The 24,293-nt window shown below is 33.0% G+C and overlaps 1 protein-coding gene across 19 annotated transcripts in view; it reads right to left on the bottom strand.

Annotated features, from left to right (window-relative positions):
• Robo2 (roundabout guidance receptor 2) overlaps positions 1 to 24,293 on the bottom strand; it is a 1,537,051-nt gene that overhangs the window by 64,657 nt on the left and 1,448,101 nt on the right. For all 19 annotated transcript variants that reach the window (XM_078044445.1, XM_078044443.1, XM_078044442.1 and 16 more), the window contains 5 exons: positions 22,830 to 22,996; positions 19,604 to 19,725; positions 9,944 to 10,175; positions 6,724 to 6,848; positions 4,232 to 4,403 (listed from right to left, as the gene is read on the bottom strand). In XM_078044445.1, the coding sequence (XP_077900571.1) occupies positions 4,232 to 4,403; positions 6,724 to 6,848; positions 9,944 to 10,175; positions 19,604 to 19,725; positions 22,830 to 22,996 (818 nt within the window). The remainder of the gene's footprint in view (positions 1 to 4,231; positions 4,404 to 6,723; positions 6,849 to 9,943; positions 10,176 to 19,603; positions 19,726 to 22,829; positions 22,997 to 24,293) is intronic.

Raw genomic sequence — 24,293 nt, forward strand, 5'->3', positions numbered from 1 at the left:
AGAAATGCACTTTACATGCAATGAAAGAGAGGTTAACAAAACTGACTGGAAAATAGACAAATCTTGCAAATACTTGAAAGAGACTACACTACCTATATAAATATGGCTATATTAGTATCAGACAAAGCAAGTTTGAGGGCTAGGACTGAAGAGGGAAACCTTATAATGCTAAAGTATAAGTTTATTTAGAAGCTAAAATTCTTAAAATGTGATCATTTAAACAAATGAACAAAGACATGAAACAAAATTGTAGGCAGAAAAATAATGCATAAATCCATAATTATAATAGATTTCCAGACCCTTTATTTGTATTTCAAAGAAAAAAAAGAAAGAAAGTCATTAATGACTTGTAAACCACTACCAAGTTGACTTTACATTTATGAATTACAAGTACATACAAGATTAAGTGTTGAGCCATAAAATTACTCTATATTTAAAAAATTAAATTCGCACAAAGTACATTCTCTGTCCTTAAAGGAATTACATTAGAAGTCAATGAACAAAAATATATCTGGAAAATTCCCCAAACGTTTGTATATTATACAATGTATTTCCAAATTACCTCAGTAAAAGAACAAAAATATATAAAAAAATGAAAAATTTTATATTCCATAATAAATGGAAACAGTATATCAAAATTGGTAATATTTAGCTGAAGAAGTGTTTCAAAATAAAGTAAAACTTGAAAATATTCATATCAGAAAACCAAAAATGTCCCCAAAATTAAATAATTATTGGTCTTAAGAAGCAAAATAAAAGTAGATGAAATAGCAAAAAACAATTAATTAGAAAACAAAACCAAAAAAGTCAAATGTTTGTAATTTTAAAATATCATTAAAATTCCTAAATCATTATGAAGATTGAATAAGGTCTAGAGTTGTAGCTTAGTGGTAGAGCATTTGCTTAGCATGTGCATATAAATAAATAAATACATAAATAAAAGAATAAATTGATTAATTAATTAACTAAAATGTCTATCAACAACTAAAAAGTATATTTTAAAAAGACTAATAGTAATAACTGTGTGGGAGGGGAGAGAGAGAGGCAGTCACTACGGGGTACAAAAAATAGGCAGAAAAGTACACACAAATTCCTAGTATTTATGAAGAAAAGAAAGATGCTACTGTTATGTTTTGGATCAGGAATGTCTCCCAAAGGCTCATGTGTTGGTCTCTAATGCAGTAATGTTCAGAAGTGAGGTTTTGGGGAAGAGATTAGATCATAAGGCTCTGATCTTCTTGGTAAATTAATAATTTGATGACATTCTAGGGAGGAGGTTGAAATTGTTTTGGCTGATAATAGGCCTTCTACCTTTCCATATACTTTTCAAATTAAGAAAATTCATAGATTAGGAGAAAATGTATGTGAGATATACAGCCTAGTTGTAAGGAATGCTTCCATAGGACATGACTTTGGAGACTATATTCCATCTGTAGCCCCTTCCTCTTTCTCTGCTTTTTGGGCCAACATGAGTAACTTTGCTCTACATGCCCATTTTGCCATGATCAAGTCAGGCCCAAAGCAATGGACTGGCTGATCTTGGACAGAAATCCCTGAAACCATGAATCAAAATAAATCTTTCCTTCTCTAAGTTTATTTTCTCAGGTATTTGTCACAATGAAGAAAAGCTAACATAATTATGACATATTCTGCAGACATGACAAAGATCTTAAGGAAATACAACTAATCACACGCTAATAAATTCAATAACTTAGATGAATTAGTTCATTTTTGGGCCAAAACTAAAAATCTACTTACCACAGCCAATACAAGAAAAAATTTTTAAAAAACGCTAAACAGATCTACATTCATTGAATTTAAAAAAATCAAAATTAAACTTCTAGGAATGGATATCATCAGTTATTTTTTAGCAAATATTAATGGAAGATATAATGAAAAAACTCTCCAAAAATTCCTGAGGAATAAAGAGGAGGAAGAAATACTTCCTACCCATTTTATAAAGTCAGATACTCTGATTCCAAAACTTGACAAAGATTGTAGAAGAAAAAAATGCTACCTATTAATTATAAGTGCAAGATTCTTTACAAAATGTCAGTAAATAACATTCAGAAACATCCATATAGAGGACAATCCTGACCAAGTGGAATTTATCCCAGGAATGCAAAGATGATTTACCTTTGAAAACCATTCATTCGAATTGACCATGTCAACAACCACTGCCCACATTAAAACAAAATAAACCAACCTCCCCAAAATATGGTCATTTTAATAAACTCAAAAAAGGCATTTCACAACTATTAAAATGAACAAGAGATGTTAGTAAGGCCACAAGATAGAATAGCAATATAAAAATTTACTGTATGTATAATGTAAAACAAAAGGAAATTTCAAAAAAATCCATTTATCATAGTAAAAAAATCTTTAAGTACACACAAAATATTTTAACAAAACATGTAAGCTCATCCATACATAGAAAACTACAAAATATTCTGAAATAGCATTGAAGATGTCTATAATGAAGAAGTATATCATGTCCTGAACAGAAAAAATCATGAGTAAAATGTTTACCCAATTTTGATGGATAGATTCATTGCACTTCAATCACACTTTCAATATGTTGTAGAAATTGACATTAATTTGAAAAGTATATGGAAAGGTAGAAGACCTATTATTAGCCAAAACAATTCTGCAGAAGATAATGGGCAGTATTCACATTACCTGGTTTCAAGAGTTACTATAAGATACAGTAATCAAGACAGTATAATTGCCATATAAACATTATAAACATAAGGAACCCAGGAATGGATCCATGTGTATGTGGTTAATTGGAGGAAAACAAGTCTTTTCAGTGTGCCTATACAATTTGATATGCATACATAAGCATTAATCCTTGAACCACATGTAATTACCTTAAATTCAATTACAGACCTATGTATGAAAGCTAAAATTATAAGGCCTCTAGAAGAAGTATGAGATAATGTCGTCAATATCTAGAAGTAGAACACAATTTCTTAGGAACAATAAATATGAAAAAATATGATAAGTTGTACTTCATTAAAATTTTAAGACTTTTGTTCATCAAAATACATTAAGAAAATAAATATGAAGTCATAGATTAGGAGAAAATGTTTGTGAGATATATGTTTGTGTGTGTATATCTATCTATCTATCTATATATCTATCTCTAGAATTTAAAAACAACTCTCCCCAAGGAGTAGTAAGAAACAATCCAAGTTTAGAGAGGCAAAGACCTGGCAAAATTACAAAAAAAAAATATGTGAACAGCTAGGAAGCACATATAAAATTGCTTGAGATCATTAGTCATTAAAGAAAATTCAAGGTAAAATCACAAGGATGTTACTGTTTTACATACACTTGAATGCTAAATTTTCAAAGGCTGGCAACATCAGATGTTGGTGATAATGCAGAGAAACTGACAGTCCTTGTCCTTGCTGCTGGGAGTATTAAATTTTAAAAGTTGAAATTGTGGTAACTGTTTAGCAGTTCCTTATAAAGTCAAAACTATAAAGCCCTATTACCCACAAATTCCTCTCCTAGGTGTTTCTCCAAAGGAAATGAAAACATGTGTCCTTGTAAAGGCTTACAGAAAAATGTTCATTCTCCCAAGAGAAAAGCAGATAAACAAAACACAGCTTATTCATAGAACTGAATCCTGCTCAGCAGCAAAACATGTGAATTGCATAATACATACACAGTTGAATCACCAAAAAACTGCTTTGTGAGAAAAACCAGACATAACATATCATATTCTGCATGATCCCATTTATATACACTTCAAGATCAGACAAATATAATATATGTTGATAGAGAAGAGTTCCATGCAATGATGGAAGTAGATTTAACACGAATTTCTTTGGGATAGTATATTTGGATTACTAAGTTTCTTTGGCCTGGTTCTGGTTAATTTTTGACATTTTTCTGGCTAAGAAGCATGTAGATTTGAGACATGATGCACTCCTTTCAGTTACTTAATATTTCAGTGACACCAAAATTACAAATGAAGCTAGTGATTAAAAATAATTTTCAAATACCTTTCATCTTTTAAACTCATAATGATTATAGATTCAAGAGGCTGGTGGGTGTCTTAAGAGTAGAAGAACTTATATCATTTTTGTAGGAAATCCTAGTCAGTCATTTGCCCATATGGTATGTTCATATCATATCCAAGGTTAAGATGTAGATTGAAACCAATCTACCTTGTTGTCAGTTGACTAATGCTGAAGTACTTAGCACCTACATCCATACTCACCGATTATTATTGGCTGTGGTTCACTTTTTACTCCAACCCCGGCACTGGTACTAGCCGCAACCTCTACCCGGTATTGAATACCTGGGAATAATCCACCAATTATTACAGACCGAATAGCTGCATCCACAGTTTTGTTGATATGGAATCGTGTTTCATTTCCCAGACACCAGATCTACACAAAGGGAAAGTGAAAACACATAAATATGAAAATCCCATTTGTGGTAACTAAATGACTATAATTGATTAACTATTTTTAATTGTGACCAATCTATTTTCTGGTCTCACAGAAATGTTTGTGAATGACATTTCCCAAAGTCCAACTCCTGCATTTTATGTATATGTGTGAATTAAAGGAAGAACAATAAAAGAAAATAAAACTATCCTACATTCAACTATATATATATATATATATATATATATATATATATATATATATATATCATCAAGGAATTCTGATAAATAATCTGTAACAAACAATGATTCCTTTAACACCTATCTAGAAAATGGTCTTTAGTTGGAAATAGCATTTTGGTACACATTAAAACACATACTTTTTTCCACTTAATTTATCAAAATTTATTGTGCATTTAACTTATTTAAAATATGATGGTTATGAATTATAATGTCTAAGGCATATAGGTGTACATCTAAGTAATTTATATTTCATTTAAGAAAATATTAACTTACACAGAAGTAGTTAGTGAGATTAATTGACCTAAGTTATAGGTATTGACTAAAATGAGATTAAAGCCAATATTTACATTGACACTAATAAATCTTTATATTGATGAATACATACACACATACACACACAGAGACACATAGAAACATACAAAAATAAAGTGGTTATAAGACTGTAGACACTGATGTTAAAGCACCTAGGTCTTTACTCCAAGAAGAAATCATACTTTAGAGCATATTTTCTTTAGGGATATGAAAAACTGTAATTGTAAAATAGTTGTAAAATAATTCTGCTGCATATCTTTATTTTAATTCATATTATACTTCATAATCTACATGTAGATGAACGTGTAGGAATTCATAAGGTTTGTTTATGAAACAGGTAAGTCCCTGAATTTTTTTAGCAAAATAATTCTTGTGCATCCTGTTCCATATTTATATCTGACATCTGTGTTCCTAACAAAAGAATATTTATCCCTCATATATGTATACAATTTGCTAACAAAATACGAAAGATTTATAATGAGTGGAAAATTTTATAATTTATGAAAAACATTCATCATGTTGTAAATAAATTTATCAAAATTTAATTGAAAGTAAATTTAGGGTATTCAGACCTAGATGGTCCTAAAGCAAATTCCTCACCGAATTAAATCATAGACATGCACACACACATATATACACCATAGTGATTAATTATCTAGTGTTCAAACAATGTTCTAATATTTTAAAACTTGAGAATATACAAAACTATCCTATTATGAAGGCATTTATTCTTATACTTCTTTAGAATGTTTGCTGATAATGTGATGGTAATCATTTTAAAATAAAACCTTATGCTTTAGTCCATTCATGTGCTTCCAAGTTGACCTTCAATTTAATACAGTTCTATTTAAAATGTAGGATATTTTTAGAGATAAAATTCAATCAGCAATCTTTTGAGTGAACTATTTCAACTTTATTTCACATACCAACTATGGATTTCTGAAGTAAAGTGAGGTGTTCTTTATTATATTATTATTATTTTTTTGTATAAGTTGTTTTCAGAATTCTGGAAATATTTCCTAATAGCAACATAGTTTTCAAATTTTACAAAGTTTAGTAAGAAGTTTTACGCTCGTCCTTGGTTTAATCATATCAGTTAGGCAAAATTTTATTTTGAATCCTTAGACATGGCCTGTGTCTTAAACATCAAGGATGAGGATAAAACAACAGATACTCTTTCTAAATAACAAGTTTACCAATTAATAAAAGAGACAAACCTTTTTTTAAGTTTTTTTAAATTTGTTGTTTTAATGATCACCTTCCCCCCACCCCAAGGGAAATATCTTTCAAAATCTTAATAAATAAATAAGAGCAGAATATAGAGTACAAGTTGGTGTTGCCATCTTCTGTCCCTACACTATCCCCTCTAAATCCAAAGTCTCTCTCCATTTCTTGAGAACCAGTTTTAAAACAGCTGCCCTAAGTCCCTTACACAGAATTTAATATTAATCATGCAGGCAATTTCTGGGATGACATCTTTACTACCTACATCTATCCCCATCCCTTTAAATCCTTGGTTCCTGAATCATACCATATAGAAAATCATTCCTCTGTTGCAGGTTTTTTGCTCAACTCAGTTGTGTGTCTGTAATCTTAAAGTTAAGTTGTGATTCCCGATGCATTTGTTTCCTTACCTGTCATACAAAGGTATAATCACTTCACACTTTAAATGAAAAAGAGAATATTTAGAGCTGTCTCTTTCTCATATGCACTGAACTTTCTCCAAAAAACTATCCATAAACCCTCCTTCTTCATGCAGGCCCTACCTTGTACTCTTGGATTATTCCATTCTGGTGATCTGGAGGAGGAGGATCCCAGGAAACACTAATGCTTGTGCTATTGTGGCTTCCGACTGTCAGCACAGTGACAGATTGTGGAGGGGCACTTGGGGCTGCAGAGGGAGTAATTAGAATAAATGCAGACTTTGAGTCTCAGTGTACATTAGTACTGCTTCCAAAATATGAATAGAAAGACAAGACCAATGACATTCTGGCTTCCAGTAGTTCTAAATTTGTATATAGCATTTAACAGTGACAATTTTTTTTTTTTGAGAATTAAGCCATTAAACTCAATGAAAAAATTAAAACAAATACAACAGGTGGGAAAACATGCACTAAATAATAAATTTAATAGCTAACATGCTAATGAGTGGTTTTTATATGCCCAGTACCAAAATGTCAATTTTCATTATCACCATAACCTTAGTGGGTAGAAGCATCTCTTAATTTCACAGAAAAGGAAATGATCTACTGTAAGAAATTTATCACAGTCAAATGAAGCCAGGCTTGGTGGCACACGCCAGTAATCACAGCAGCTTGGGAGTCTAAGGCAGGGCGATCAAAAGTTCAAAGCTAGCCCCAGCAAAAGCCAGGCACTAAGCAACTCAGTGAGATCCAGTTTCTAAGTAAAATACAAAGCAAGGCTGGGGATATGACTTAGTGGTTGAGTGTCCCGAGTTAAATTCCTGGAACTCCCTCACAAAAAAAAAAAAAAAAAAAGTTAAAGGGTAAGTTACTATTTGAACCAGATACATCTGTTTTTAGAATTTGATCATTTCAATTCTAATAGACCATGTTTCTGAAAAATAAAACCATAGCTTCCAACCAAAATTATTTTGAGAGAATATATCTCAAAATTTTATCAGGCGTTATTTCTGAATAGTGGCATTATTGACAGTCTTTTTAAAAATATTGTTTTCAATTGTATTTAGTAAATAAAAACTGAAACACAGATATAAATTTCACCAATAAAGAAAAACAATCCTTTCACAATGGGAACAATAATTGACTCTCATAAACTGACCCGTAATTTAAGATTTAAAACTGATTTTATATGGATGGGCAAGGGACTATGATGATAAATATGAAAACAGGTTCATGTTGGGTCAAATGTGAAATAGTCAGATTTTTATTTCCAACAATAATTCTCTTCCTTTATAGTTTCTCCTATAACTAATTACCACTGTACTTAGAAATAGGAAGCAAGAAGGTTTTCCTGAACTTAGACTAAGCATATTCCATACAGTGCATCTGAGAGTTAAGAAATATTAATTTTGCAGAAAAAACCTCATTTTTTTTCAGTGAATCTCTGAATTTAAACCAAATGTAGAGAAAGCATAATAAGGATTCTACATAAAAATTCTTTGATAATTAGAAAATAAGGAATTTTATGACATTAATGGATTTTTAATATAAAATCATCAATGCTTCTATATTTTGCAGTTTAGTCTCTTAAAAATCGTATCTAAAAGATATTTTAAAGACCCATTGATAAGGTTTTTCCCATGTTTGGCAAACTTGTCAGGACATAAATTTCAATGAGGAATGATCATATTTATATTGAGATATAGGATGTACACAGACATGTGATAATACAATATTGCTCATTTCCTATTCCTCTATGTGACAATATTGCTGTAAAATGGGGTATGATGACATCAATCTGACCACTTTTCTACCAGCCTTGTAGTTATTAAGTAGACTGCACTGAAAAATAACACTTTTGAAACTGCCTTTTCATTCTCCTCGCTGCTGGCTTGGCGAGAACACCAGGCCTGCTTCCTGACAGGTCAATTATTCTGGTACTCAGCTTCTTTGTACAGATGTGAAAGAACCCAAATCGCTGCTCATCATTCCCAGACATAGCCCAGCTGAGTTCCATTTGTTACCTTCACAAGGCCACAGAAATCAGAGATGAATGTACACTGAATGGTGACAAATGTCTAGGCCAGAGGAAAAGCCTAACTGCAGTGAAACTGACTTTTGGAGGGAGGATTCCAACATGATCTTCTGTATTGGAGTTATCCACCCTGCTCATTAGTACTACACTTGCAAGATATGGTAAAATTTAATGCTGGAGAAAATATTACCAATTTTTATCAATCTTGCATTTTCTTTTCATATCCTAAAAGTGAACCAAATGTGCCTTTAAAATAAGGTTTTCTGCCCACGCCTGTGGATCACACTGTAAACTAATGTGGACATTCTATTTTTGCTGTGTATTATATCATAGAAAATTTATATTTTATAAAATTTCTTTGGTCAGACATACCTGTCAGTATATGCAAACGATATACATTTTCTTAAAGCCTTTTTTAAAATACCTTTTTGCATGAAGTACATTTAGACAAAAGGTTTTTATTAGGATTGGTGCACATAAAATTAGTATAAAAACAAAAGGGGGGATTTGTTTTGTCATCCCACATTTTTATTTTAATAGCAATATTCATTATAAGTCTCTGGCTTACTGAAGGAGACTTTATAAATGGACTAGTTGAAACCTATATCAATCTTTGGTCCATCATAGATTGACTTTAAAGTATCTGTGGTAAAAAATTTTCAAAACTAGAGAGAAGGCAAGAACTTTCCTAAGAAGAAAGGTATTACAAACATGAAAGTAACCATCCAAATCAGAACTTATGTTTCAGACTGGCAATGCCCACAGTAGAAAATGGCTGAGAAAAGAAAATATCACATTCTGCTACATTAAAAAAGGAGTAGTCACTGTGAATAACCTGTGATCTTGTATTTTCTATAGTCTGTCCCTATGAACTGCACCCACATAAGTATATGGAAATATGTTACAATCAAATTCCAGGGCACAAAAACATATAAAACTTGGGGCAAATGTTTAAGAAGAATTTAAATTCAGAATCTATTTATATTTTTATATTAATTTTTGTCAGATTCTGTACAATTCTCCTAATACAAAGAGAAAAATGACAGTGCCTGCTATATATTTTTCTATTTTTAAATAACTTTTTAGTTTTCAATGGACCTTTGTTTTATTTATTTATATGTTGTGCTGAGGATTCAACCCAGTGCCTCACATGCTAGGCAAGTGTTCTACCACTGAACTACAACCCCAGCCCATATATCTTTAAATGTTCTGTCTAGTTTCCTAAGGAATATACTAAAATAGAACTGTAAGAAAAATTGGTTTATTCATAGCATAAGTTTGGTTTACATTACAAATTGGGATACTCACCTTCTTCAGTAGTACGGACTGTTTTAGATTCACTATCCATTCCTTGGAACTCATTAAAATAAGGTCGGACTTTAATTTCATAAGTGACTCCTTTTTTCAGATTGACTAAGACAGCACTTCGTTCAGTTGGGACTTTGGCATCTAAATTCTGCCATGAGGAGGTGGCTTGTAGGCCTGAAGTCTGACGATACATTACTCGGTAGCCTTGAATAAACTGAGGCTGGCGGTCAACCTGGAAAACACATCAAAGACCCTCTGAACCTGAAGGGAGGTGTGCCAGATTCACAAGAGACCTATCCTCTCTTCTCTGTCCCAGTTCAATCCACACACTTATCATCTCAGTGAGACCAGGGCTTTCTAACTCATCTCCCTGCTTCCAATAACCTCTTCCAATCCCACATTCACATTGCCCCCAACATTATCTCCAAAATGAAGAGTAGGACAACTCTCTTGCATTCAACGCCCATATTTATGGTTTTATATGTGATGTGGTATTTTTCAGGGATTTCCATTCTCATCACTTGTCTGCTCCTTAGACATTTTTGAGTTCTTACCAGTAGCTGCCAGGAATTCTGCTAAGCACTGGGGATAAAATGGAAAAAGTTGGTAGAGCCAACTCTTGGCCTCATGGTACTTTGAGTCCAGGTGGAAGGTAGGCATTATCATGCCTACTATGGCCAAGTTCAGTTACAGCACATATCAGAAATAAATGTAATGAATGACAGGCACCAGGAAATAAGAGCAGAAGAAGCTCAATGAGTTGGGAAGGGGAGGTAGTTTCCGGACAAAAGTCAGACGATTTGCCATCTGCAATAAGAATAGTTTACCAGAGGAAAGGAAAGTGGGGACAAATGTGTAAACACCCTGTGGCTAGAGAGAGCATATAAAAGAGATTTCAGTTGTGAAACAAGTACTAATGTTTTAAATGCATATGAAAGCTTATACCCATTACAGAATATTCCATGAAAAAGTTTTTGTTAATTCAGTAACTTCTTATTCTTTCAGTGGGCCTGCTCTGTACACAACCGAACTCTCTTACGTTTTCATTTACTTAAGGGACAATAGCTATTTTTAATGATGATCTGAGATTTTTAATTTAAAATTTAAATCAAATAGAACTTTTCATATATATTTTTATATGTATTTTTGTTCAGTCTCATGATAATTACATGAAAATCAAACAATATAAGTGCAAGTAGAAAAATAAACATGCTCTCTTTATACATTTATTAAGCACTCTTCAAAGGCATCTTAGAGTTTCTTCATTTGTAGGGAAAGGAATTTTAGGTTTTTTTCTTTATTTTTAAAGAGTTTTTCTTCCTGTCCTATTTCTTAAGATGCTGTATTGAAGCATAAATGGCAATGGTAACTTCTCCAATTAATATCTCATATTATAGTTTAGTATTCATATACTAAGAAGCTTTAAGCTTGATATATTTTACTTTCAAATCAAAAGTAAAGATTAATGGAGAGAAATAAAATCACTTCATGTCAGAATGGTTATGAAGAAAGAAAAAAGAGAGAAGGTGATGATGGAAATGGTTATGTTAACTCTTAAAAAAAGTTCTTTAGTCAATTGTCAGCTTGTTATGAACAAAAAATGTTTTTTTCATGAATTAACTTCTAACACCTCTTATTTAGCTTCATCATTGTTTTGTTTGTTAAGGGAAGTCAGCAAATCAATGAATATTAAGCTATTAGTTTTCAAATAATAAAAATGCAGAACTTTAATCAAAACAATGGAACAATTTTTTTTCCATGTTCAGAATGTCCAAGCTAGAAATCTCTACGAAGTTGATGGGTCTGAGTGTGTGTGTATCTATATACAGCTAATTCCAGCCTTTCAGATGAGTCTCAACAAATATAAATATCTTCACCCATCTGACAACTTTCTAATCCTCAAAGATTTTTCTGGAATTATGGCTACACTTGTAGAAGATTATATCAAGAATGACTTACGATATTTGCCTGTCAGTAAATGGATGGATCTGTAGACTATCACGCTAAGTAAAAGACACCAGTTCCAGATACCAAAGGTGGAATGTTTTCACTGAAAACATTATTATTAAGCACTCTTAATAATAATATGTGGAAGCTAAACCACAATCAGGGGGTGGGGGATAGAAATTCAGTGGAGCAGACAATGGGGATTGAAGGGAAGGGAGGAAGGATGGGAAAAGGAAAGAGAGTGGAATGAATCTGACAAAACTTTCCTATGGACATACATGAATATACCACGGTGAATCTCACCGTATAGTAAGTACATCCTCTGAAATATAATATATTTTATGCTTTAGTATTATATAAAAATGAATTCTACTGACATGTATAACTAAAAGAAACCAATGAAAATAAATAAATAATTCATTAAAATGACATTTTAGTAAATGTGTAAAATCCCATTTAAAAGAAAGAAAGAAAGAAAGAAAGAAAGAAAGAAAGAAAGAAAGAAATTTGAAAGAGGAAAAGGGGGAGCCCAGGTCTAACATAGAAGCTCATGGTCTCTGAGTCCTCATCCATGTTTACCAGTTTGTGTTCATAATGACTGACATATTTTTTTGAAAAGCAGGAGTCATTCTGACATCATAAAATAAGGCGACCAAGAAGCAAAAAGTTAAATTTACAAGAGTCAAAGAGTGATGCTTTTCATCAAAACTGTCAAAGTTTTAAAAAAAAAAAAAAAAGAAAAAGAAAAAAAAAAACCCTTGCAGCATATGTTAAAACAACTTCAAGCTTACATTTTATAAACTTCTTTGTGTTGGCTTTAAGTGAATTTATATACTGAAAGAAAGACATAACTCACAATAATAGCTTGTTAATACTGAAAGAAGCAAGCTGTGTTTTTAAGAAGAACATTAAGCAGCTGTTTCCAGATGAAGGGAGTCTGTAAATCAGGGTAAATTGGTTTTATCCATGTTTGGTTTTCATTAATTAAGTGTTTTAGGGACTTTATGAAGCTAATGTTTACTACCCCACATTGCCTTGCTCACTTCAGTGGGCACCCTCTCCAACCCGTAGATAGTAATGGCCTACTTAATAGCCACGTGGTTTAACTTCAGTTTGTGCAGTTGCCAGGCATTTGGGGGGAGAGGAAATTTGTTGTTACAGGTGGAAGCAAAAATGAAAATGCTGAGCATTACCATTTAAACAAATAGGCTGGCTTTTATTGGATGTGTGTTCTACACCACTAACGTGTGGTGCTCATTTTGACAGGTAATCATTTTCAAGTTAAACCATACGCTTGTCACTAGTTTTATTAACATTCTGAGGAGAAGAAAAATGTGCTCTTAGAGTTGATTGCAATCAGAGTCTGGCCACAAATTTATAGGTTTATATGATTTAAAAAAATACCACTGTATTTTGAAACATGTATTAAAAAGAATTGTGTTAAGGAAGAAGTGAAATGATAAAGAAAACTTCAGACTTCCAGTATAAGACCTTGATTTCAAACAGAGTTTAGTCTTTTAAGTTTTCTGAGCCTTCCTATACTTATTTTGTTCGATAATACCCTCAGCTCAAGGGTGCAAAAAATAATCAGATGTCTAATTTCAGTAAAAACACTGTAAACTGTACAGATGTGTAATGTTAAGGAGCTTTGCTAAAGAAGGGATATAGTAAAAAGAAGTGGAATATATGGGCTTTCAAATCAGTGTTGTTATTGAACCATTCAAGATGTTTAATAGCTGCTTTTTCAATAAAACAAAAACAAAAACATCCGTTTAAATATACAATTCAAAGTGAGTTTTCTTTGATGGGCTTATCTGCTAAGGAACTGATCTGGTTCTAGTTGAGTTCAAAACAATATTATTTTCTATGTCAGTGTTGAGAGTTTTCGGAGTCAAATGGTCTGTGATCCTTTTGGCCTTGAACAGCAACAATAACAATCAAGCACAGGAATAATCATTGTTCAGTGAGTGACTATTTTTCTTTGTGGAACAGGTATTTTCTAATCATCTTGCCTATCTTCATGAAAACAGTGGTAATTTGATCTTCTGAAATTAGCTATTGCTAACTATTTGTGCTGTAACTTCAGCCACTGGTGAGGCATGGGGATAATTTTTCAGTACAATGTCTTGTCCTTTCGATAGCTGAATCCTGTGTACCTTTGGTAAATCACCTCAGCTGCCCACAGATCCAATCACTTGGCTGGAGAATATATTTCTCCCCTTAAACTCCAATACATCTGTCATTCAAATGATAACAATGTAATAATTTAAATAACCTACACATTTAGCAAGTTAAAATTACAAAGTTACAATTTCTTTGGCTATTGGTTCCACCCCCAATCAGACTTTTTTCACTAAAACTCAAGTACATTTTTTTTCTTTTTTTGTGGTGGTTGGTGGGTGTGGGTGGGGGTTTTCCAAGGATTGAACTCAGGGGCACTTGACTGCTGAGCCACATTCCCTGCCCTATTTTGTATTTTATTTAGAGACAGGGTCTCACTTAGTTGCTTAGGGTCTCACTTTTGAAGTTGCGACCCTCCTGCCTCAGCCTCTCAAGCTGCTGGGATTACAGGCATGCAGCACCATGCCTGGCTTCAAACACATTCTTACCATAGGTGTAACTACAAACTGAAGGGGGACAATACCCTGAGATATTATTGAATATGTTACATTTCAAAAGAAAAATAAAGACCTATGAAAGCAACTGCTTCAATTGCTTAATAGGCAGTTATTAAAAGAATATTTTGAAAAACAGATGTGAAAGAAAAGGATTCTATACTCACAGAAATTCCTTCCCAAGAAAGAGAGAGATAAGCAAACTGGCAATGTCAACCTTCATGGGCTACAGAGATAAATATGACATGGTCCTTTCCTGGAAGAACTCCCAATATACAGACATGCAATTTTAATCTAATTTGATGTACTCTTTTAAACTTAGTGAATCTTAAAGCAATTAATTTCATAAACATGATGACTTTGATTCTTCCCAAAATATTTTCTTCACTTAGAAGTAGCTTAAAGAAGCTCCCTCATTTTGTTGCAGGTGGATTTCCAGTTTTCCCAGCACCATTTGTTGAAGAGGCTATCTTTTCTCCAATGCATATTTTTGGCAACTTTGTCTAATATAAGATAATTGTAATTTTGTGGGTTAGGCTCTATGTCCTCTATTCTGTACATGCACAAAACTCAACTCAAAGTGGATCAGGGACCTAGGAATTAAACCAGAGACTCTGTGTCTAAAAAAAAAAGTAGGCCCTGATCTCCATCATGTGGGATTAGGCTCCAACTTCCTTAACAAGACTCCTATAGTGCAAGAATTAAAACCAAAAATCAATAAATGGGATGGAATCAAACTAAAAAGTTTCCTCTTGGCAAAAGAAACAATCTGTGAAGTGAACAGAGAGCCTACATCCTGGGAGCAAATTTTGACCCCTCACATATCAGATAGAGCACTAATCTCTAGGGTATATAAAGAACTCAAAAAGGTAAGCACCCAAAAAACAAATAACCCAATCAACAAATGGGCCAAAGACATGAACAGACACTTCTCAGAAGAGGACATACAATCAATCAACAAATATATTTAAAAAGTTCATTATCTCTAGCAATTAGAGAAATGCAAATTCAAAACTATTCTGAGATATCATCTCACTCCAGTCAGAATGGCCGCTCTTATAAAGTCAAACAACAATAACTGTTGGTGAGGATGTGGGGAAAAAGGTACACTCATACATTGCTGGTGGAACTGCAAATTGGTGCAGCCAATATGGAAAGCAGTATGGAGATTCCTTAGAAGTCTGGGAATGGAACCACCATTGGACCCAGCTATCCCTCTCCTTGGTCTATAACCAAAAGACTTAAAAACAGCATACTACAGGGACACAGCCACATCAATGTTTATAGCAGCACAATTCACAATAGCTAAACTGTGGAGCCAACCTAGATGTCCTTCAGTGGATAAATGGATAAAAAAAATGTGGCAAATATACACAATGAAATTTTACTCGGCAATAAGAGAGAACAGAATCATGGCATTTTCAGGTAAATGGATGGTGTTGGAGAAGATAATGCTAAGTGAAATTAGCCAATCCCCAAAAAACAAATGCCAAATGTTTTCTCTGATATAAGAAGGCTGACTCATAGTGGGGTAGGGTGGGGGAGCATGGGAGGAATAGATGAATTCTAGTTAGGGCAGAGGGGTGGGAGGGAAAGGGAGGCGGAAGGGGATTAGCAAGGATGGTGGAATGTGATAGACATCATTATCCAAAGTACATGTATGGAGACACGGATTGGTGTGAATATACTTTATATACAAACAGAGATATGAAAAATTATGCTGTATACATGTAATAAGAATTATAATGCATTCTGCTTTCATTTATTTTTTAAAAAATCAATAAAAAAGAAACCCCCTCAAAATTTACAGAGGACATGTTTTCCATTAAGAATGGTGGAAAATCTGCTATGAAAAACACATTGTTTCCTGGCTTGGGTGGTTTTGTATCCAGTCAAAAATACTGAAAGATAGAATCATGGCAGTCTGTACCACTGGAATTATTGGAGAATTACATTACTTTCATGGGATTGGAAGAATAGAAAGTGTTATGTGCAGAACATAAAATAGGCCAATACAAAATTATATCAAAATGGAATTAGGAGTGCTACAATACTAAACAGTCACTATAAACTTGGTCATATTTTTTATTAAAATATTATCCAATTTTGTTCAAATAAATTAGAAAATTTGAACAATAATGACGTTTCATTTAAGAAGTAACAAAATGTGTCACCCAGAATCATATATCAAAATTTCATTATTAAAAGTTATTCCTTTCAATTAAATATTTTTATATAGCTTCTCTTTAAAGTAAAAAAAATAAATAAGAATGCATATGTAAAGGCAGATAATTTGGGGTTGGAGTGTAGGTCAGTAGTAGAGCACTTATATAGCATGCTCGGGGTTCTGGGTTCAATCCCCAAAGTTACACACATTAAAAAAAGTTTAAAATTTGCAAATTCAGGAACTTCTAGTCTTATCTTTACCTATAAATAAACAAGGGAGATTAGGGATACTATTCAACCTGTCTGCATTGTTTTTCTTTTATAGAGTATATAATTGGACTAAACATTTTATTTATTTTTATTCTAATTTTCTTTAAATGATAATAGAATGCATTACAGTTGATATTGGACATATAGAGCATAGTTTTTATACCTCTGGTTGTATACAAAGTACATTCACACCATTCGTGTCTTCATACCTGCATCTAGGGTAATGATGTCTACCTCATTCCACCATCTTTTGTATCCCCATTCCCCCTCCTTTCCCTGCCACCCCTTTGCCCTATCTGGAGTTCCTCTAATCCTCCCATGGACACTAAAAGGACACAGCCACATCAATGTTTATAGCAGCACAATTCACAATAGCTAAACTGTGGAATCCTAGATGGCCTTCAGTAGATGAATGGATAAAGAAAATGTCACACACACACACACACACACACACACACACACACACACACACTGGAATATTACTCAGCAATAAAAGGGGATAAAATTATGGCATTTGCAGGTCAATGGAAGGAGTTGGAGAATATAATGTTAAGTGAAGTTACCCAATCCCCAAAAAACAAATGCTGAATGTTTTCTCTGATATAAGGAGGCTGGTTCATAGTGGGGTTGGGAGGAGGGGAGCATGGACTAAACATTCTCAACTGTTATTTTCATTTTTTCCTTTTGTTACACAATAATGTCTCCATATTTCTCAATATGGATGGGAAAGAATAATAGTGTCTTTTTTGGTGTCTATGATGGAATTAACCACTTCCTTTTCATTTGAATGTGTGCATAAATACTGTTATTGCAACCATTCATGTGTATCAGCAACTAGAATCACACCTTATGTGGTGCTACTCTCTATCTAGAACATAATTCATTCACAAAAAAAATGCTTGTTGAACTGGATTTGTGCAATGGAATTATCATGAGGAAGACATCAGTATATTTCTCTTTATTGTGTTTTATATTCCAAACATAACTACTCACAAACTGACCAAAAATAACCAGTTTTGCATTCTCCTCTCTATTAGTTAAGGGAATAGGTTCTGACTCCTCTCAAAACACAGTTGCACACTTACAATAGGCACACACAGTAGCAGTATTCTCAAATACAATTGATATTTCTATTTTCATCCTATTTGTTGATTTCACTACAGCAGTTGCCATCTGATACAAACATTTGCCATTTGAAATAAGCATATATTCTGACACATGTAATAATGCACGACACTTGAGCTTTCTTAACATTCATTAAAATATCAAATTATTACATAAAGCTCACTTAATTTTTTGACCACACATGCCAAATGATTAAAATTGTGTAAATGTTTTGTGCTGTTGTATCACATTCACCTAAAAGAATATAAAGATGGCTTATTTAAATTCAGAAGATAACTTCATCAGAATTAAAATCTTTTGTGTTTCAAATAACACCGTAAAGAATGTAAAAAAACAACTCACAGGCTGGAAATATTTGCAAGTCATGTATCAGATAAGTGACATATCTGGAATAAGTCTTTAAGAAGAAGACAAACAATTCAACTAGAAAATTACAAAGAATTTGAATAGATATTTCTCTAAATAGACATACAAATGCCAACAAGCACATGAAAAGAAGTACATCATTAGTCTAGAAAGAAATGCAAGTCAAAATCACAGTGATAAACTACTATACACTCACTAGAACAGTCATAACCAAAAAAGAGAAAGAATAATAAGTGTTAACAAGGATGAAAGAAAAATTGGAATGGATTTGGAGGAAATTGGAATGTTAAAACATTGCTGTTTCGAATACACAATGATATCATCACTGTGAAGACATTTTGCTACTTCATCAAAAAATTAAATGGGGAGTTTCCATATCATTCAAAAATTCTTAGGTGTATACCAAGAACAATTAAATGTATGTCCACACCAAGACTTGCATACAAATGTTCAAGGTGCCATTATTTATAATAGCCAAAATTCCAAACAACCCAAAGGCCCATCAGTAGATAAATGGATAAAGAAAATATGATATACAATGTAGTGCTATTTGGAATCACTGTCCTGGTAAAGAAGGGAATGAAATCCTACAAGTACTGACACATACTTCACAATGGGTGAACATTAAACACATTATGGTGAATTAAAGAAGCCACACAATAAAGACATACATTACATGAATCCATACCCAAGAAAGTCTAGAATAGGCAAATCTATATATAGAGAGAAAATTACTAGTTGCACAGGGCTAAGATATATAATATAGAGAATGCCTATAGTGGGAACAGAGAGTTTCATTTCAAAATGTGTTCTAAAATTAGATTTTGATGATAATTTCAAACCTCCATAAATATAATAAAAATATTTAGTTGTGCACTTTGACGTGTTACTTATACCTTAATAAAACTGTTAAAAATTTAGAAGATAGAAAAGGTCATGTTTATATCATAATATATTTTTTATTCTACTACTCCACTTACACATTTAAGTATTTTCATGGATTATACCTGGATTTTAAAAGGTGAGCATTTTAATTATTTGTTTTGAGTTTGGTTAGTTGCATTTTCCTATTATTTCTGGTTTCCTTAAAGTATTGCAAAACATTTCATATAGCCTTTGTCACTACACATAAAGCTGTCCATAAAGCCACATAGAGTTTTTAACAACTTACCGTCCATGTGACCTGAACAGTGGTGGGAGTCAGTACAACTGGAGTGTGAAGGCGGACAAGGACGTCCCCTAGTTCCTTCTGTACTTGTCTGTGATCCACTCCTTGTGCTGGTGGGCTGATATCTGCAGTTAGATGAAATAAAAACTCCTGATTTTTAGAAATTCATAATAAAATTCCAATTCACTTTATAAAAGTCAAATTATCCTTCTAGAATTAATTTTGGGGAAAAAAATTACAAACCTTTCATGACAAAGAGCATTTAAGCATGTGTGTGTGTGTGTGTGTGTGTGTGTGTACTTCACAAAGTGAGGATATAAGTTAAAAGATATTAATCTTCATTATAATGGTTTAATGAAAGAGCATTTAAAGTCCCTCATCTCCATTCAAACGCAGACACAGTATTGTGGAAGATCACTAGTATGATCCTTTAGAAAGAATGAAGTACATACTCTAAGACTTTTCTAGAAGGATTGGCTTTATGTAGATTTTAGAGTATTGAAGGATTTTCCCCAGTGGTCAGTTGAGATGTATCTGAACATAGAAGGTTAAAAATTTGTTGAATCCCTTGTTTCAGGTTGTGTTTTTCTACCCCTTGAACTATTTCAGTCTGGGAGTATGGAAAAAAAGATTTGGGAGACTGGAACAATAAACTATGTCATTAAAGGTAAATAGAGTAGAGGAGAGAGGGGATGGAGCTCCGCAAATTCACAGTAACTGATAAAATTTAGAATACTGACAAAATATTCCAAAATAATAAATTTTGGCCAGAACTCCAATATCTGAAAAGAGGAAATGCAGCTGCTTTTGGTGGTTAAGAAAGGAGGAAAAGAAAGAATGGTGATGTTTTGAATAAGACATACTCAACTGTACATTGTTGTCTCCTTATTCACCATTCACCTATTACTGTATACAATGGTATATATTCTGTGTCCATTAAGACAAAATGGTAAGTTATAGACATTTAATTGATATCAAACACTGAATTTCACACTCTTCAAGTTGTCTTTAACTGGTACACTTCAAAGTTTAGTTGAATTCAAACTACTTTATTTAAGGAAGGAGGTCCAATTTAAAATGATTTATTTTTTTCATCTTTTTTTTTCCTCCTGTTTTCTCGGGCCACCATGCCACATACTTGCAGAAATGTCTCTAAAGTGCATATCTTAGCTATAATTTAAATTGAGTGCACTAACTTAAATTGCAACATAAATACTTGGAAACTATACTTGGGTGATTTTCCCCCCTCATTTTCCTTCTTTGTTTCTTCCTTAACAAAACTGCAAAATACAATCTCATTGAAACTGGGGGAGGAGGGAGTCCCCTTATATGAACAATGTTAATCTTTGCCTACATAAGTACACTCAATTGTGATGTTGATGGTGTAAGCATTTAGTAGCCTTAATGAAATAAATAATTTCTGTGTTCTCTGATATTTAAAATCTTTGTAAAATGAGAGCTCTTTGAAAGTTATTGGTTGCAAAATGCAAAGCTACTGAAAGTGAGGTATCAAAAATGATCCTGACATTCAGACACACAACATGAGTTTTCCTATTAAATATATGTTAAAAGAACATAAGTCTTTTGCTCTGGATAGTCTCTCAACTGAAACAGGTCAAATCACAAACAACTTTTCATTAATCTTTCTTGACCTTTTCACCGAGAGTTATTTTATGAGTCAAGATTTAGTGACTGGCATAGTTATTGAATGATCTGGACAGTCTGCCAGACTCAATCACACACGAGTCATCCACATTGTGTTATCTCCTTACCTCACACTGCAGTTGTACACAAAAAAACTATTGCAATTCACACAGGTGTAAATGATCTAGGTACTAGGATTTCCTGAATTAAAATTATACAACTTTTCCATTTTGCATTCAATAATTTAATTTACTCATTAAATTCAGACACCCTATAAAGCAATTGGATCTAGGTAAGGTAAAATATAACTAGTTTCAGGTCTTAAGATTCTTTGTTGTGCTTTTTCTTTTTCCTGAGACAGGTTTTTTTTTTACCTACAGGCCCTTTATCATCAAGGAAAATTAATCACATTACTGCTTAGAGAACAATAGCAGAGTGGCATTCCCTCCTCTCTTGACTGTCATCATGTCAGCAACGTTAGTCACATGGTGACTTTATCTCACTTGATTCTTTTAAGGCACCTTCTCTGTTATAATGGCATGCTAGTTACTATCACTGAACTACATGGTAATTATAATAATATTTTATGGCTGTATAGTGCTTTTCATAGCACAAAATACTACTTTGAATTATATCTTTGTTCAAAGCCTTTTACAAATAAGAAATAATTAACCCTTTCTTATAAATCTGTGGGGAGCAGTTTGCAGCAAATAATAAAGGCACTACTTCTATTGTATTAATTCCCTTTACCTACTAGTAGAAAAGGAAACTATAATCTATCATCCTGCATTCCATCTGAGATTCCAGTGAATTTTCAGTTGGAAGAGACAGGTTACTAAAGATGAGATAAGGACATCTGCATTTTGAAATCACATTTTGATATTCTAGGAGTTTTTATACTAGTCAAAAGAATGACAAGCCTCAGGAAGAAAACTTGATTTACTGTTTTCTGTACTAAATTGCTTTTTGAAACATTGGATTGAATAAAATACATCATAACTGTGGTCATTAAACTTTAGCACCAGCATCCCCTGGAGGGTATATTAAGATAGACACTGGCTGACCCCAGTGTTTTTGACTTGGAGCATGAAAATCTGTGTTTCTAACTATCTCAGAGGATCCAGATGCTGCATTCTCAGGACAGTCACTGTACTATAAAAAATAGAATTTCTGAAGTAATTTAGATACCCCTATCTGAGCATCTATCCATTAAAATATCACTTTTTTTTACTAGTGTATAATTTCTTCCAAAGAAGGAGAACTTTTAAAAATTTTTATTTATTTTATTTTATCTTTTTTTCCCTCTTGTAAATATACTAAATTCCTAGCTTAGTGGATTTACTTTTAACATGTAAATGTACCCGATTTAATTTTTCACTGCAAAGATCCTAATGGGTCCAGAGAAAGGAAACATTTTAGCAAGGTGAACTGCTGACTTCTTTCTTCTTCACTAGATAAAGTCCAGTGAATCATTTTACAAAGCAGTGTACATACATGTACTTTTCCTCATGCAATCTCTTTGTTCTCAAATGTCCCTCTGATGCTTCTCTCTAGAACCAGTCATGTTTACAGCTATTGAAATTACCTTGTGTGCGCACAGGGTCTGACATAGGGCTTGGGTCACTGAGACCTTGGGGGTTGATCGCTCGGACCATGAACAAGTAGATTGTATTGGGTCGCAATCCTCTCACAGTATAAAGGGTGGTCTTTACATGGTTTGCCACTGTCTGCCAGCTATTGCTCACTGATTGGCTGAAATGCGAACAGAAATTTCATTTAAAGAACAGTCATACAGTTATTGGAAATGGAGTTGGGTAGCAATGACAAAGGTTAATGGCTGAAAATTAAACACACACACACACACAACACTTGAAGTGTTCAGCCCAATAAATGAAACATTTGGATGAATTCAGTTTATTCAACAACAAAGCCGAGCCCACCTAACGGAAGTGCCATGCACAACAAAATTAAACTCAGCCCAGGAGATGTGACAGCCCTTTGCTAATGCACAGCAGCCCACTAAATGAATACCTGTAAAAGGAACAGAGGCCAAGATCACAACATCAAGTTTATACAATAAGTATGGTCCTCATAAATGCTTATATATACCTTGAAAAGAATTAACCTGCAGAAAGAATAAATGGACTACAGAGTAAATTATGCCAATATATTTTCCTGTTACAAGGTGTGTTTTCTTTTGCATCAATTCCACATGCAATATTATAATAGAGCCTTCTAAAACTACATATCTGTAAAAGAAGAAAGGAAGCATGTAATGAGTATTTTCCCTTGGTTACATTTTTTTAAAAATTGCACATTACACAGAATTGTGATTTGGCATCTCAGACTGGTGAAAATATCTCTGAATGTGTGTGTGTGTGTGTGTGTGTGTGTGTGTGTGTGTGTGTGTGTGTAGACAGACCTTTTAGAGCCAGATGGATGGATGACATTTTAAAATACTTTGTCTATAGTCAAATGCTACTTTTTCTCACAATGAAGAGAAAATGGTATTAGGGAGGTTTCATTTTAGATGTCCTTAAGCATCAAACTATCAAACTGTAGGAAAATAGTATTTTGAAATTTGAAAACTATGTACCTTTCATTATCTTAAATATGGATTCAAAAAGCTTAAAATGAAAGTGATCATTTGTCCCAATATTGACAAAGGACAAAGGCTATCCTTCAAAATATATGATGTCATGATGTGAAATTGAACATGAAAGTAAATTAAGTATATTTTCCCATTTGCATAAGTATGCTATTAAATTCCCATAAAGTAATTTTATAATAATACTTGCTAATTTATCATTCATATCTGTAAGTTGATAAGATTTCAAATAATACATGAAAATATCTTTTCCTTTCTGCACTAAAACCACATGGAATCAGTTTCTTGATTTAGATTTACATTTTCTTGCAGACATATTTAATAGATTTATTCAAATATATAGCATAAAAACACTGGAATTAAGTTCTATCCTAATTACTAGGCATAAATATTCCAAAGTCTCATGCTTCAATAAATATTGCATAACATAAAAATGTGTCT

This window comes from Ictidomys tridecemlineatus, chromosome 3, assembly GCF_052094955.1.
Source record: "Ictidomys tridecemlineatus isolate mIctTri1 chromosome 3, mIctTri1.hap1, whole genome shotgun sequence".
NCBI classification, from domain to species: Eukaryota; Metazoa; Chordata; class Mammalia; order Rodentia; family Sciuridae; genus Ictidomys; species Ictidomys tridecemlineatus.